Genomic DNA, 17863 nt, shown 5'->3' with positions numbered 1-17863 from the left:
ACATATTGCATTGCAAATGTTTTTTTTTTTTTTATAAGAAAGATGGGACACAAGCCATTTTACAGTTGATTTGTTTATTGTTGCAGGGGAACACAGATGTTTATGAGAAAAACAAGTAAACACAAAGTGAACAAGTAAAGCACTGAGAAGATAGAGCAGATATGTTTTAATCTGTAAACAGTGTATTGTCATTTCTTTTAAGATTAGTGAATAATACTGATAGTAACCTAAAAAGAATGTATATAAAGGGAGGCGCACATTGTCTTGAAGAATCAAAAAGAGGGAGTCCTTCTGTAATTTATTTAAAAATGGCTTCCAAACAGGACCAGAGATGGGAACAGAATGTAACATCTCTGATGCATTATTTTGTAAAGGCAGTGATACAGGCTGTAGGGGGTTGGTGGGTCTCACTAATAGTCTGTGACATCCAAGAAAACAGCAGTTTTGAAATGCCTCGAAGAGCCTTCTGCACAGGCTTTTCTTCCATCAGGCTTTAATTACTAAGCCAAAGGACTTTACTGGTCTCAATTCTGAAACTTGTTTTTCTCTTTGCAGCGCTCGTTCTTTGGGGCTCCTTGGGGACGCTGTGTGTGTGAGAAAGAGGGTGCTGGGGGCACACTGGCACTTAATCCCCCCCCCCCGATCCTCCCTCCACTTCTCCTTCAACCCCTGCAAAATTGTGCATGTATCCAGTGGCAATCAAATACATTCAATTTGATTTTAATTATGTGCTTCCACACACTTTAACACAACTTTGGGCAATGTTGAGCCAGATGATCCGATGATCCAGGGCACTGAGGGAAGAATGCGTGGATATGAAGGAGAGCTCTAATAAAAACACACTAAATAATCCTTCACTGTCACTCTATCTATTCAAATGTAATAAAATGCATTAGACAAGCTGGTAACACCAGTGAATTGGTAACTAGTTTTTGGGGAAGTACTGCTATAACGCAATGTGCCGTATCTGCTGAGATCATTTCTTTACGAATCCTCCAGGATTTTGCTGGTTGGAAATCTCGCTTTCAAAAGTCTCCCGCAGTAGGAGCAAAACTCAATAACTGGAACAAATCCACTGTTCAGACCCAGTACACCAACAATGCTGTCTGTCACCCGCCCGCATACACTGACATACAAACACACACATTGTTTATACTTTTGAATCACACCTCTGTCAAAGAGACAGATGATATGTGAAAAACTCAAAGATGATGTTTTGACTTCACTTCCCCCCTCAGTTAGATTTCATTAGTGCCACGCAACTTGTTCTGCAAGATAATTTGACGTATACACAACATTCAAGAAACCAGAAGGAGAATGGCTGCAATTAAAACAGGAGGTATGATGTGACAGCAGAAATCAGTTTGTCATAAGCATAAATGTTTTCTTTTTCCGGGGTGCCTATCACTAATCATTACAACTAGGCACACACCCTAATTTTCCTGCAACACACAGGCTTGTTTGTTTTCATTAATAATATGATGAAACAGTTGAATTGAGTGCAGATTTACACTGTGCACCATTTTAGCAGCAACAGTAATGAGAAGAATAATCTATAACATTATCTGACTCACAATGGGAAATTTAAAAATGGCATTGCATGCATTAAGCAGTGAGCATTACCAGAGATATTGTGAATGATGTATGGCTACATACTTGTTCTTTCTGGGCTACATTACCAACAATGCAGCTCAAACGCCAACAGTGTGGTTGGAGCATAGGCTGTATAAAAAAAGGGACATAGTCTCCCGTTCTGGAATCTAAAGCCAAAGTGAAGTGCCTTAGATTGTAATACCTCAGAGGGTCACAAGGGAATGGCTGCAAAAAAGATTCCCATTCAACTTCTTTAATGAAATACAAAACCATTAAAGCCATTATGGTGTCATTCGCTAAATTCACTCCTTCAGTAATTTAATGATTAATCATACATGATGCCAAAAAGCGGTACATTTAAGGGCGTGCCTGTTTTGATTGACATGCCTGGAGTGCAGTCAGGTTTCTGCTGCTGGTGGGCAGGCGTAGTGTCCTTGGGTTCCTAATCAGATAGAATCTGATCAAACACGCTTTCCTCCCCAGCTTGTCCAAATATGGTCACATCTGGCTATAAAAAAAAAACAAAAAAACTGGGGACTGCCAAATTGCCAAACTCAAGGCTTCACAAACCAATGGGTGACAGCGCGGTAAATTATCACTTGGGTTGGAGTGTTATGCTAGTAGCCACAAAAGGCAACTACATAACTTTTTCACATAATCAACAGTACTCACCAAGATCTGTAAACAGTCATTGATGTGTAACACTGGTTAAATTCCCCCTGTAAGAGATGTGTCACAGTAAATTAATAAAAGTAAGAAATTCTCCAGGTGTACAATTTTATTCTTTTCTTCATACAAAGCTGAGTGTAGATCTGACGAGGAACTGAGTCATTGTCATTAATTCTGTTAAACTGCTACAGCTGTTTGTTGTTCCTCAGACTTCTGAAAGAAAAAATCTACAATACGTGTTTTACACAAACTAGTGTATTTATCATTTATTAAAGGCAAGTCGGATTGTTTACTTTAATAATTGATTTGTACTTAACATTTCAGAACATCAGGGCTGTGCAGTGTTACAGCAGCAGTGCAATGAAAATTAGAGACAGTGTGCTAAAAAAAAAAAAACGTAACAGACAAGGAATATATAATGTAAATATTTCACATTTCAAGTTGTCTTTAGGGGGCCTCCGATGGTTGTTTAAAAAAACAGGGCCTCCACCAGCACACCGGCGACAGCATCAACACACAGCGTCGAGGAAAATGAAGAAGGTTCACAGTGTCCTACATTGTAGCAGCTTCCATAATCCGCATCGGCAGATTTTTTCATTTCCACCTGGACGTTTGCCAATCCAGAGGATTTCTCCACTGCTGACAACATTTCATTGCCCAGATGAGAGGACGTATCTTTCCATGTGTATTATGTCTAGTCCTACAAATGATATGGTTACCAACTGGACAAACACCTGCATCTCCAATCGAATTAATGTCACCATGAAGTCCATGTTACGATTAGACAGTGAGATTAGTTAGTCTCCATCAAAGATTAAAGTGTTTCTTTATTAAGAAACATTAATTAAGAATGGTTCATGACCTTGTCACTCTGACTTCATTACTAATGCAGTGCAATGATACGTTAATAAGACATGCTTCAACTGTTCAAACAGCTGCTCACTTATTCTGTCACATTATTGAGTTCCCTACTTTAATTGTCATATCTCTGGAACTTGTTCACTCTTGTATTGGGGTGCAAAAGGACATTGAGTCGGTACTGCACATGAAAGAGACTTTAAATCAATGACAACAAACATGTTACTTTTTCTCGTGTCCCTCAGTGTCCGTGATGTTCGTGAGCTGTGCTTTCAAAAGCCGAACAAAATATTGAATCGTCCACCAACAAAAGCACATATGGTTCTCACTAAAAGGCCATTCACCAAAGCGTTTTTAGTACTTTTGCTTGTTTTTTTTTTGTTTTTTTAAACATAATGTGCTGCTAATGGACAAAAATCATGAGCAGAAAAAGCAAGAAAAATACGCTCTCTACAGGAAAGAAATCTCTTGATTTTACATTAAAACATTGTTAACAAAGACACTCAAAAGAGGAACAATCACAATATATTAACAAGTCCTTATACTAGTGAGTGTGCACCATCACTTTTGCAACATTCTGCGTTGTCCGGTAACCTACATCACAGCTGTTTCTCAAATGTGGATAGAAGCTTTTTAAATGGCTTTTTTTTTTTTTACTAGTGTCTACTCGTTAAGGAAAGTCCACAAGGAGGGAAAGAGAAACTCTGGAGGTGATACCAAAGTTTGTGTCTTTGTTGCCTCTAGATTTGTTTCCTTCTGAGAACAAATGAAAAACAAACAGCATTGAAAAGAATGTCCACCACAACATTACTAAACAAAACTAACATTAATTAAGCTGTAAAAAGCATCGATTTTTACTCGACAAGCGGTGCCAAGATCCATCAGCTCCCTACATGTTGATAAAATATAACATATCCACAGATCAAAACCTTTTCTCTTCTTTAGTGTGAGGCAATTAAGACCAAATGCCATCTGATAGCAATATTTATAATGTCCACAGAGTGCTGTTCTCATTTGACTTCCCCTCTACATCTCAATATTTTATCAACTATGACACACTTAGCTTTGAGGAACACCAGCGGACCAGGGCTGCTCACCGCCACACTCATTCATAAACACGGATAATTACTACCCAGATGAGGAATTAAGGATTGTCCTTGAAGGTCAAACCCAGTTCCTGCCCTCACTGAGCACTCAGCTGGCATCCACAGCTCTGTCGATTCGCCAGTCCTGGGCAGCTGTCCGACATCGCTATTAACCTGAGCAGAGCCAGCCCATCCATAAAGCTGTTTGGGATATGGCAGCTGCTCAAGGGGCAGTGAGGTATTAAGCATAGATTTACAAGAATGAAAATGTCGTCCTTCCCTCATAATCTCTGGTCTTTTTACACGCAAGCCGTACGCGCATAAACATACACACACAGTCTTACGTAATGTTGTCAGCCCGCCGCATTTGTTTGTTTGGACGCATCACACACACACTGTTGACAGAAAGCATGCACTTCCACTTCTGTACGGTGCTTTCATTCACTGCTCAGGCTCATGCATAATATTTAAACAATCTGCCATGTTTGGGTGACTCAAAAATAATCAACAGCAAGGGTTGTTCTCGTCCACTTTGAACTCTTGAGCATCCACCTCATTTCAGCACACTTCTGCTTCCGTGCTCTTCAAACAGAGAAGAAGAAGCTCACTGCATGTAGTGCTCTTCCATGTTATTCGGGAAGAGATTTCCGCAGCACATCAAAGCCTGTTCGAGCTCACGTTGACTACGGATACAGTGCAGCATTGTCATTAGAAGAAATGCAACCATGAAGAGCTGCTTTCAAAGAGGAGTCAAATGAAAGCTGATCTACTGAAGTGAAAACACAAAATGACAGCAGGTCATAGCATTACAGCAGACTGATGCAACAGCATATCTTCTTTAACTGAGCAAACTAATTTGAAGTCTCCTGTTATGTCTTCAGGGTTCATATTGAGCGGACACATAAACCTATGAGTCCAATAAACACGGAGTCTCTCAGACTACGCAGTCAGACCACATAAATATGTAAAAACGTTGCACTCCTTTCCTTTGGGATTCAACAGAAGCAGCACACAGTCAGAATACTTAGCTTCTACATCCCAGCGGCCATACTGGATTCCTTACATCGGATCCTTTAGGAATCAAAAGCCCGATCTTCACAGATTTCCAAAGCAGCTTTACTCGCACCACCAAACACTTCCACATTAGCATCAATCCAGGGAACAACGTTTCCCGGCATGTAAGCTGAGCAGTTGGCCAGACCTACGATGTCCACGGGCCGCAGTACTCTGTCCCACATGTTAAACTGGCTCACCTCACCCACAAAGGCCTGGGTGGCATCAAAACGGCCTCCAACGATGTCCTACACACAGGAAACAGAACACAGGTTATGGTAAGTTCATTTCTGAGGAAAATGTAAACAGGCTTTAATTAACATGAACCAACAGTGTTTGAGTTTCATCACACTGTCAAACGAGAGTGGATCCTTTTTCAGTGTGTTGCCACTTTAAAATGTCTAAGTGTTACGCAATCTTGAATATTGTGCAATCTGCAGCAATCTCACCTTGAGTGTGTGACTGAGTAGCAAAGCAACACCACCTCCTTAGGCTCCAAACTAATACAGTGCAAGTTAATGGCTCTCTGTGGAGATTATTCATACGTATTCATGGCGCTGCCATGGAGCTAACCACTAGAAAAACCTGCTAACACAGCTCCCAAGGGCATATTGGTGCAGTTTAGAAGTAGATGAATGAGGTAATACTGAAAGGGCCACGATAGCGTGAGAAGAGCCCCTCTACTGCTCCCTGCTCTGTGCCTCGGGCGCTGAGCTCGGGGGAGAATACACACAGGGATGTTACTGACACAAGGACTAAAACACACACAAACTCCTGCATGCACACCCACACCTGTTCTTTACCACCTACGCTTCTCTGTCACTCTCACCTGCTCCTGGCCCAGGATGATCACCCCTCCCGGTTTAATTGGGTGCCAGGGGGCCAGGTTGTCCCCAGTGCCTAGACGTTCGCCATCCTGGTAAGCCTCCCAGAATCCGTCTCTGGTTGTCCAGGTGATGCAGATGTGGTGCCAGCGTCCATCGCTCACTGACAGAGGGAGCTGGGCCACCTGGTTGGCAGTTGGGTACAAAGTGTGAAGGCCAGGAGGACAGTGAGGTGGACCAAGGAGCAGGGAATGGGGCAGGGGGTGCAAAATGAGAGGTATGAGTTTAATTGTGGTATGTTAGAAACAAGGACAGCAATTAGAGGGATTGGTGCTTCAAAGAGACAGCTCTCTACGGAGAATTCTCCTCATGAACCAGTGTGACATAGAAAATGTAGATTACCCAGGTGACATCAAGGGATAAAACATCCTTCAAAGCAGTTGTATAGCTAACAGCAAAACAGTGTGCTCTCATGCTTTTGTGCTTTGTTTAGAGATCAAAGAAAAACAACGGGTTATTTCACCAACCAGTGACATCACAGTCCTCCGAGGGTACAGCTCAACAGATTAGGAGCGTGTACTGTAACTCATTAGTCGTTTTCTTGTGATCCTACAGAATCTATTTACACTCATATCTTGTTGCAGATATAGCTCAAGGTGCAAATAAACCTGAAAAGATGGCAAGAGTTTCTGAAAATACAAATCAAGCCACATCCGATTACAAAACCAATTGGCCTTGTTAATGACACTAGGTGGTGTGATTTCACTGTTGGGACTACAGGGAACTCTGACAGTGTTGTAATATAGTCGCTCGAGTTGGAGTAGTCTGCGGCTATACACGGATTGTTTAAAGATTTGGAATTTTAAAATGAAAGATAAATACTCTGCAACAGCTGATCTATGGCAGCAGTGATGTTTTGTTCACAAAGATCTTAATAGTAAAACATTATATCCACAAGGCATACTATGACTATGACTCACTCATATTCATTTAAATGATGACAAATGATCTCATTCTCAAAACATAAAATGTGCAATTTTATACCTAGTTCATAGTAAAAAGGCTCATTTTCCTACAGGCCTTTTTTGTCAAAGCAGACATTTTGATTTGTCATAGCAGGACAAAAAACAGGTCTACCTTTGTTCCATTTCCCTGTAAGCCAACACAGGGAAAAAAGAAAAAAAAACGGTGCTGAATGGCCCACCTAACAGGAAACAGGAAACCACTAAATGTGGTAGCTTCATAATTTTTTTTTTCATGCCATGAAATGTTAAAATGTCTACTTGGAAAAGGTCCATGATGTATTTTACTAATGATTAAAAGGACAATCTGTTCTTTACCTCAAAAAGGGTGTTGATAAGGTTCTGCTGATGTGTAAAATACTTTTAGCAGGAAATAAGTCACTAAAATATCTGCCTCCAGCCATTAGTGATAAAATTAATTGTAGCATAGTAAAAAAAAATAGCTCGAGTTTGATGTCATCAAAAAAATGCTTCAACCACATACATTTTAAATAGTATTTGGCAAAATCTGTAAAGAATTTTCCTAAAATTTGGGAAAGACAATTTCAGATAACTGCATGATTATTAAAGATTGGAGCATCAGATTACACATGTACACTTGCTGAGAGAACTGAGTGTTACTGTCGTACAAGACCACTTGAATCCATTACAGATTAAACTCCTGGCAGTCCCACTTGATTGAAAATATGTGCTGCTATAAACATGTTTTGAACATTGGAGAGAAAATGTTTTGGCATATATGAACAGTTATTCTTCACAAAGAGACCAAATATCCTGATGAAAATGCTGCCTTATAACAACAAAGAGTCCCTCTCTGCAGAGCCACGTACACATACAAAATACAGACAACGCTGCACTTTTTAATCCTGTCGAGGCAGCTTTCTGCTTCCTTCTTAGTATGCAGCCAAATGAACAGCATAAACAATGTGCCCCAGTGGATCCTGTTATCAACTGTGAACAAGTTCCAACACATGGATGTACTGCTGCACATGCGGTTATCATATTCACCAGCCTGACTCTCCTCCATCTCGCTCTCGCTTTCTTTCTCACTTTCAAACTTCCTTTTTTTCCCCCGGCATCTTCTGATCTTTCCCTCTTTCCCCTCGTTTTCTTCCAGTGCTCCATCACCCCCCAAACTCTGCAGCTTTTCTATTTCCTACCCCTTTCCCTCTTTTCTTTCTCTCTCTCATCCCTTTCTCCAGCCACCCTTCTCTCATCTGTCTGAGTTGAACGCATGTATAATGCATGGTGAAGGGAAAACCGTGGGGAGACCTGCCTGTGCCAATAACACCAAACGTAAACAAGACAGTGGGGGGAAAAAAATAAAATAAATTGTCCCCGGTGAGGGAATATCTTACCCTAAATCCCACAATAAGCTACAGCAGAGGCAACTGCACCATCACAAAATTAAAAAAAGTATTATTACAGCTTACATAAATATAACAATTATAATTCTTCCCCTTTTAAGACTAAATGCCATAAAATATTCATGTACATTTCTACCACTTTGTTGTCTGTTGTGTTAATTGAAATCATGTCGATAGGGGGCTCACTGCATGCAACTGTGTAGCTCCGATATAATGTCTACAGAAAGCAAAGAAGACAAGGCTGTCAAATGAGCACACATGGCAGCGCAGGTTCTCTAATGAATCACTGTTCTTCTTGTGTGTGTGCAAGGAATGTGGGTCAGTGATATTAAATGTTTATAAGGCAAAATTAAATATTCAGCGCTGATGGTCAGTACATCTCTTCTCAGCTGTATCATTATTGTGCACGCATATGTACATATAATAGCTTGTTTCACAATCCAGAGCACACTGACATGAGTCCATTTATTCATTCTTTGCATTTCATTTGCATCATTGCTGATGTGTGTACCTTCTTTGTTGGCGCTAGCTGTGTTGCCAGGCAAATCATGATTTTTTTTTCTGATCTTCAGAAAATCAGGGCAAAGGAAAGGAAGGACTTCTCGCCATCACCAAATAATAAACATACACTCTTTTTCATATCAGACTTACCTTGTCATTAACTAGAAGCTCAATGGGGTTGTTCCCCCATTCAATGAGGACTATCTCGTTGGCCTGGCCCGGCACACCATAAGAGAATGGGGTTCCTATGCCGGGACTGGCGCTGGACTTGAGCCACATGCACACAGTGAAGGCGTACATCTCTGGGAGGCTCTTTTTGAAGCGTCCATACAGGTAGTTGGTACGGAGAGGGAGGGACACCTTGAAAGCCTCGGGTGACTTGAAGGCATTATTACCTGTTGGTAGATCACAAATGCATCTAGTTATACATTTAAAAGGAGCTTTGGTGTGTTTTGACTTGGTCCAATCAATAAAGTGCTTTTTTTGGGGGTCTTTTTCTTCTTCTAATGATGAAGCAAAAAGGTGATGATCATCTGGAAGAAGCATGTTGGCAGTTACTAAACATAAAACAAAGTAAAAGTACATTCAGGTGATGGTAAAGGGTTTTTGTTAAGCTGAGAGCAAGTATACATAAGTCACCCTGTTAAGCAGTCTGTCATCTGCAGTGTGCATTGTGTACTTCCAGAGAGAAAGAAGACGAGTCTAAAATGATCCTAGTCAGCATGTTAGCAGTGACAATGCCAGCATGCTGATGTTTAGCAGGTATAATGTTCACCATGTTCACCTCTCTGTTGAGTGTGTTAGCGTGCTAACATTAGCTGATCAACACCAGATGTTGGTGTCACAGCTTTTGAATGTATTTGGTCAAAAATATTGAAGCTATGATGGCATTTGATAAAAAGTCAGTCAGTACAAGTGTTTTCAATTAATCCTGAAAAGAATGTGAATGTCTCCACCAACTTTCATGCTCACTGTTTCGATTGATGCCAAAAGCCTTGTGGTAGCTACAGAGGAGAGGTCATTGTTATTCTGCAAAGGAGGTTAAGTTTTCAGTGCAGTTTATTTGTTTGTCAGCAGGGTTATGGAAAACATATCACCCTGATTTTCATGAAACTTGGTGGAAGGGAGAAGTATGTGCCAAAAAAGAATCCATTACATTTTGGACAGGATCCTTATGGTTGAAATGCACTTATTGTAAGTCGCTTTGGATAAAAGCGTCAGCTAAATGAAATGTAATGTAATGTAATCCTGTGACAGATCCAGGATTTTTCACTCTTATTAACCTAGATAATAATGCAAAACCTGCCATGATTACTGTCTTCAGGCTTCCATTATAGTATTTTAGTTCACTTTCAGGGCTTCGCAGTAGGTTCTCTTTGTGGTGAAATGCATCACAGCTTATACATTTTGGGGCTGTTGGTCAGTTAAAGAAAGATTACAAGAATTTTAATATTTCAAAATATTTGAATAAATGAATTAACAAGAAGTTGCGTAAACAAGGGCATTGTGATCAAAACACACAGACAGAGAGTAGCTTCCTGAAAATTTTAAGATAAAATGACAAAGGGACAGGAGAAGAGCAGGTGTGAAAACCACACACATATTACTAGGCGGTGGATATGCACAAAGAAAACATGCTGAATATTTCAATGAGATTGAACCACAGTTTTAACTGTGCTGAGCAGAGTATATGAGGCTTAGCTCCATTAAAACCAAAATTTCTCTGGCTATGTGGTGCAGCTATAACACTGAGGAAAGGCTTTCCAATATGAACCATGATAAAACCAGTCAAACCCCCAATTTAACACAAAAACCAGAGAAAGAAATATAATATATAATGCGAATTTAAAAAAAAGTAGGCATGTATAATAGTCCCCTGCCTGTACCCCTGAGCTCTTCATCAGTATCGTTCCTCTACAAGCTCGAGTTCAAACTTATGTACAAGATCCAAATATAATTTACTGTAAGTCCAGGGCAGGGAGACAACTGGGATCTGTTACAGAGCTATCGTACCACTATCATTGGTGGAAAAATTCTCACATTTCCAGCCGACAAAGCAACGCCACAAACTCCAACCTCAACAATCACTGTAGAACTGAATCAACACCTCTCTGGCACCGATTTGACATAAATTGAACTAAATAAGGCTCACAAAGGCAGTATTTATTGAGAGGCTATTGTATTGACTGATGACATTATGCATGTGTACTTCTGTCAACCTTCCTTGTGTCTGAACAATAAACTTTAGTTACCCTAAAACTAACCTTTGTATCAACCCCTGACTGAATCAGTTGAGCCTTTGGGGACACAGGCCTACAAGAAATATCCACAGTGAGAGGTGGGATGATCCTCCAAAATAGATTTTGTGTTATTTTGACGTCTACCATCAAAGTGATACCCTCGAGTGTGGACATCTCTCCAATATTTCTTAAACTAATTAAGGATTCAGTGTTGCTTTGCTTTCCAAGCCTTTTTTTTTTTTTTTTTATCAAGACCAGGAGCTTCTCTCAGAATGGCTGAGAAAGAAAAAAAAGAACACGTGAGATTTTTACTTGCATCTTCAGAAATTTGCACAGGGATTGACTAATTAGGGCTAAATTCGGCAGACAGAAAAAAAAGAAAATGAAACCCACAAAGTCTAGCATTGAAACTGGCCAACATTTTCACAGCACCCATTGAATCGCTTACTTTTCTCAAGCTCTGTGATCCTCTCCAGGAGGGAATTCAGTGCAGTCTCAGTGCGTTGGCGGTGGGCCGCTGTTTCATTGTAGAGCTGGCTCTTCTCCTCCTCTAGCTCAGCCACCTTCCGGAGGAGCTGGGTCTCCAGCACCCCCAGACGTTGCCGCAGCAGCTCACGGAGCTCTGGTGGCAGAGGAGCCAGGGCCGAGACACCTCCAATCGACACATTTGTGCTGGGGAGACGCAAATTCTGCTGCTAGATAGATGGATGGACAGATGAATAGATGAATATATAGATAGATAGATGGATAGGTGGATAGATGGGTACATGGATAGATAGATAGATAGATAGATAGATAGATAGATAGATAGATAGATAGATAGATAGATAGATAGATAGATAGATAGATAGATAGATAGATAGATAGATAGACAGACAGACAGACAGACAGACAGACAGACAGACAGAGATTCAATCCACTTAATCCTCAAACAGGTATTCAGTACATAAATATGCAGGAGATGCCTGATCTAACTTTTTTTTGGGTCTAATATCCTTTTAGCACCATTGTTTGTCATACAGCAATATCAAAATGAAGACAGCGTGTCTCTGTGGCAGACTTTGGTGACCTGCCAAACACCCATGGCTGGGCAGGGTATTAAAGGTAGACAGCACGTGTGACGTGACCCAGAGTTAACACTAGGCAGATGGTTTTTGAAAATTGCAAAATAACCTGTACCTGCAGGACCGTGCTTATAAGAAGTAGGCTACATAGGTACATTGCAATTTGCCCTCAAATGTTCCTTTCTGAATCCGTGTTAATGTTGTCCTGCTGAATGGTTCACTCTGGAATTCAGACACTTTGTGTTATCTGAGTTTGATTCACCTTTCCTCAAGCAATGGCACCACCTGAGGGCTTGGCATGAGAGGGTCTTGGTAACCTGGCACTGAAGTCTGCAGCCACCAATCATATGGCTATGAATGCAACTGCTGATGTATGCAGATGGCTTTGATTAGTGAGGGAGGTCCTGCCCCAGGGAACCATTCGCTATCTGCAACACCAGTCTTGCAATAATCATTATGTTAAGCAGATCCAGATCAATAGATATGTCATTAAAATGGAATATAATATGCATCCTCAAAGCTGCAGTATATCCTTGATGTGATCAGGGTATTAAAGCTTTCAATCAAGGAAAGAGGCAGAGGAGGGAGGGACCAGAGAGCTAGATGGATTGATCGGCAATGCAGCATAGTGTGTATGTAAATAACCTTGAGTTTCAAACTAGTATTGTGCTCAGTCCTATCAGATGATGAAAAATATACACCGTGTATATGACATACAATACGAGATGAAGGACAGGGCTTGTAGTCTCCTTCTACTGCATATCAAACACTTCACTATAGGTGACCTCACTGTCAGTGAATGTGATCTCTGAGCCTTGTCAATTAATGCAAACATCAGAAGTAGGACTGAGCAAAGGGCTGGTGGAGATGCAAAGCTCTCAAGTGAACAGGCAGGCGAACGACTAAACGGTTTGATTTCATTTAAACATTCAATGCAGTGATGTAGGTGGAATCTGAGGGAATGAATTTCATCAGTTGCTGAATGAATAATTAGGCTAGTCACATGACTACAAATAATGTGGAACACATACACACAGTACTCCTAAATTATTTAAGGATGCATTGCTAATCCCTACACCACATGCATGATTACCTTTGACAAGATTTGTTGTTGCTCATTTCTTATTGATGCATCTTATGCAGTGTGTTTCACCATCAGAGTTATCTTCTAATGAATAAAAACGTATTGATGTGACATGTCTATTACGTGACCCTTTGATCTCCCGATTCCCCCAAGAAATCCCCTGCAGTGCAGAATATTATCAGATGTGTGATAAGGCATGATACTGGCAAAAGGGCTGAAAGAGATCACTGAGGTGCATGGAGCTGAACACAAATATGATGCAGCTCCTTATGTTGATGGGCAGTAAAAAAAAAACATCTTGGTTTGGGAAGGAAATAAAAGTGATTTTCTGTTACGTTTAAACAAAAGCTTAAAGCTGTGTCCTCTTACCTCCAAGTTCTCCAGCCGACCCTTAAGACTCTGCATGGTCTTGCCCAGCTGGTCTATAGTCTCGCTGGGGTCCCGGGGCAGGTCCCCCATGGTGTTCTTGCCGTGCTCCTTCCGTCTGGAGCCCTGACCCCGGGACTTGCCTTGTGACGACTCGTCGGCTGCCGCCTCGCAGCGCGCCAGCTTGGAGTTGAGCTCCTTGATGGTCCCCTGCTGGCTCACGATGGTCTCCTTCTGTTGCAGGATAGTCTCCCGGAGCTGGATGATCGTGTTCCGCAGTTCGTCCTCCACAGGGCTGCTGCTCTGGACACGGTTCCCCGTTGAACTGATACCGCAGCCGGGCTCTGCGCCCGGAGGAATGGCGTTACAAACAAAGCGGCTACCTGTAGAGTCCTGGCTTCGCACCGTGCGTCCACTGATCAAGTACAACAGTCCAACTACGAAACCCAGCATCCCGCCTGAATAGGACACAAATTCCACTATAAAAAAAAAGGACAAAAAAAAGGTCCCAAATCACCGATTTAACGCTTGAAAGTCTCCCGTAAAATGATAAACTTCTTTCAACCACAGCTCATTAAATCAAGTGGTTGTGGACATTTTTCTACACTTCCAAAGTGTAATAAAAAAAAAGATGAAACTTAGTTCATAGTGTTACCATGGCGAAACAAATTCTGAATCCGCAGTGGAAAATCATAAAATCATACATCCACTAACCACATGGGCGGTCCTCTGGAAAAGAAATACACCAATAAATCTAAATTCTTGCAGGAGGAGAAAAGTCGGTGGAGAAAAATCAGAACTCCCTCTGTGAAAAAAAAAAAAAAAAAAGTTGTGGTCTACTGGTTTGTTTTCTTTTAGAAGAAAATCCACAGAGGGTTGCGGAGAACTCAGTTTTGCCTGTCTTGCCTCTCCGGTTGGGTGGATTGTCAGTGAGTGGTGCTGAAAAGACAGCGACGCTGCTCACTCAGATTATTATAGGGAAGTGCGCACTGGCGCGCCCGCTCATCATTTGTGCGCGCGGGTTATTCAGCTTCAGCCGACGTCATCACTGAATCCCTGCCGATCGAAGTCATGTTATGAGTATGCCTCATTGACTTTTCATGACCTGGAGCTTGAATATGTCGAAAATGTCAATCCAAAGAGACAAAGGGCGAGTCATTCTCAAGGTTTTTCAGTTTTTGATGGCGGTGACCTCTTTACGACCATAAGCAGAAAACGAATGTACCATAAAACCAACAATTTACCCATTTAAAATTCTTAGTAGGTCGCAGCTGTGGGGATATTGCATTGGGGAAACGTTGCCCTTTCTTTGACTCAAGGCTCTTATGCTTGAAATAAATGTCTTTTTTTTTTTTCTTTTTTTTTTTTCCCCCCACGGTGCACTAATCGGTCTAAAGTCAAACTTTAAGGATTAGTAAATCCAGTTTAAATGGAGAATTTGATGCCTTGAGTTGAATTCAAATTCCCTGCCTTCTCACATTTTCACACAATCATATGCATCTAAAAAGGAAGCAGAATGCTTTGTGTCATTAATTAAACTTGACAGTATTTGTGCCTTCTCTATGATAGTAAAATGAAATATTACTCGGAGCCATGCTTATGTACATATCAGTGTATTCGGAATAAAGACATCATTCAGGCAGATGACATCTTAAATCTAACCTAAATGCGTTGCCATGAAAACATAATGAATGAATGTAAAGTCCTACTGAATAAAGTCGTAGCTGCCTGTTTGCTATTCAAGTTTCATGCGGATAAAGAAAACAAAGCATCTCTGATTCTACAGTCAGTGCACTGAAAGTAGCACTGAGGTGCTCTGTCCAGGGACCAGGTCGCTCTAATTTATAGACAGTGCATTTCCTTTTCTTTGTTTTTCACTTGTCTGTTTTTGAAACAACCTTTGCCACCTTAGTCAATAACCAACTATCATTCTGTCAGGCTGAGAGAGCACATTACAGAGGTGATGCGAGGAGGCAGTGCCGCTCTAATTCTTTTGTTTGACATGAACACTTTGGTCATTCCTGATTATAAAACCAACAAAGGTTTACTGGAAATATCACGTTTAGTTGTGGCTCAGTTTGTTCGTGTGTGTGTGTGTGTGTGTGTGTGTGTGTGTGTGTGTGTGTGTGTGTGTGTGTGTGTGTGTGTGTTCACGAATAGGCAGATTTGTGATTTGTGCTCATGTCTGTTTCAGTTTCTCAAAGTGTCAGTTGAAGTCCAAGTGGGCCAAATACATCCATCCAAAGATGAAGACACAGTGTGTAAAAACTTCCGACGATGTCACAAAATTTTTCGAACATTCAAATCCAAACCCTCCAGACATAAATCCCACCCGAACATCCTGTTTCATGTGGAAACATGTCAAACCTTCGAGTAACACTATGATCTCAAAACCTTTTCAGGATGGGATCTCTTCTCAAAATAACACAAAGAGAAAGAACAATATTTAAAAAAAAAAAAATTGAATAAAAATGTGGGAAATCTTTCTTCAGCCACATACACAGCAGTGCTATGCTGTTGCATGTACAGCATTATTTGAAGTTATCCTCTCTGTACATTCAGAAATCTGCAGGCAAACGCTTTTCAGTGCAGCAGACGAAGCCATTAGCCTCTTTCACGGTGACAGACACTGAGGAGCATCACAGCAGGTTTTGTTTGGTGCCCCCTTCATGTTTCGTCAAACTAAGACAAGGGAGCAGGTGTCTGTCAGATATCTGGTGAGAATATGAACAACTTCAAAGCCAGACATTGCTCAGTTCAGATTATGAATCGAGCTCAGCACAGCTGTTATCAAGTACTGAGACTTCTTCCACAACTGCCTCATCAATCTTTATTTTCTCGAGATGTTTTCCTTAAAATCTGAAGCAGTGGGACAGTGACAGCTCATGCCGGATGCTCTCTTAGCCTGGCATGCAGTATTATCATCCTGCCCATCACGGCCGTCATCTCCTATCTGTTCACTGGGCCTAACAGCTAAATGTCAGCCAGCATTAATGCACACTCAGCGTACAATGGGCACACAGTGCCAGGGCTGACAGGGAACGGCCGGTGAAGTCACTGCTAAACAAGGTAGTTCCTATCATGACAGGTCCCATGGGGCCCAGGAACAGACAATCACCATGGCAACTTTATCCTCTCCACGATTGCCACCTCTCCCCTCTAAACCCAACACGGCGAGGAAGGCGCTGACAGAGGTGAACTGGGAGCGCCGAAGACTGAGCAGAGATGACAACTTTCACTTCAAAGTTGATGGGATAAAGTTATTTCCTTTCATGTTGCAACTGGTGAGCGCTGGGGTGAAGTAACTTTACTTTTTTAAGCTCTTCAGCGAGGGTTAAGGAGTCAGCAGGGATTGAACTCTTATCCTGCGTTGAGTTTCCCATCTAAATTAATACATGTCAAAACTAGGTTGCTCTGCTCGCCACTTTAGATGAGGCGATCAGAATTTTTGTTCATTCAAACATGGGCACTGAAACAGAAACACTGTCTGCGGTAATACAATGCAACACAAGAACATTCAAATAAATATGACGTTTCCAAAGGTTTTGTTGAAACTATTTTCAAGTAAATATGTATTGACTCAGCTCTGCGGTATGTTCTGAAGGTGTATTTTGTTAGACTGCATTGTATTATGAGTGAAAACATTAATACAACAATATAATATCAGCCAATACAACAACACGACAAACTACTTCCTCAGAACTACCAGAACTCAAAACTCTTGACAGCATCAACAACAATTTTAAAGCTTTTTTTTTTTTATACAGTAGCTGTATTTATTACATGACTGGTGTGTGAAATTTTATCAGCTTCTAGAAATCCATTACTAATTTATACTTGGCAGGTATGAAGTGCATTCGTCATCAAAGATCACAGACAAATGATTCAAAGTACTGTGTATATGAATACTACTGGTGGGGACAGTTTGCAACTTAAATCATTAATTGAATCTCATACCTAGATTTCAAGGTTGCTGCTGAAACCATCATCACAAGCTGTCTCTGACATCAATGCTTTTAGATGTATTAAAGGCCTTAAGAAGCATGATTCATTCCCCTTGCTCATTCTGTGTACTCATGCTCGCTCACCATGTGGTATTTCACTACTTTGAGTTCCACCTGTTGAGTGTGATGCGAG

At 41.1% G+C, this 17863-nt stretch overlaps 1 protein-coding gene across 2 annotated transcripts; it reads right to left on the bottom strand.

Annotated features, from left to right (window-relative positions):
• Positions 1-821: 821 nt before the first annotated feature.
• On the bottom strand, positions 822-14690 carry nptx2a (neuronal pentraxin 2a). Of its 2 annotated transcripts, none has more exons than XM_069149178.1 (5): positions 13730-14690; positions 11661-11907; positions 9123-9367; positions 6088-6267; positions 822-5506 (listed from the first exon to the last, which is right to left on the bottom strand). In XM_069149178.1, the coding sequence occupies exons 1-5, from the start codon at positions 14177-14179 to the stop codon at positions 5279-5281; spliced, it is 1350 nt and encodes a 449-aa protein (XP_069005279.1). In that variant the 5' UTR covers positions 14180-14690; the 3' UTR covers positions 822-5278. The 2 variants fall into 2 exon arrangements, with proteins under 2 accessions (XP_069005279.1, XP_069005280.1); XM_069149179.1 differs by having other exon boundaries at positions 11661-11904.
• Positions 14691-17863: the final 3173 nt, after the last annotated feature.

This window comes from Embiotoca jacksoni, unplaced genomic scaffold (genome assembly GCF_022577435.1).
Source record: "Embiotoca jacksoni isolate LCO1_2020_lvr unplaced genomic scaffold, fEmbJac1.0.p SCAF_15, whole genome shotgun sequence".
NCBI lineage: Eukaryota > Metazoa > Chordata > Actinopteri > Embiotocidae > Embiotoca > Embiotoca jacksoni.
Note: the sequence above shows the minus strand (reverse complement) of the source record. Positions and strands in the feature narration are given on the sequence as shown.

Coding starts and splice junctions, on each gene's coding strand:
- nptx2a (XM_069149178.1), bottom strand. CDS start 14,179: ATGCTGGGTTTCGTAGTTGGACTGTTGTACTTGATCAGTGGACGCACG. Junction 9,368..11,660: donor GATCACAGAGCTTGAGAAAA/GTAAGCGATTCA, acceptor ATCTACCAACAG/GTAATAATGCCTTCAAGTCA. Junction 6,268..9,122: donor AGCTTCTAGTTAATGACAAG/GTAAGTCTGATA, acceptor ACTGCCAACCAG/GTGGCCCAGCTCCCTCTGTC.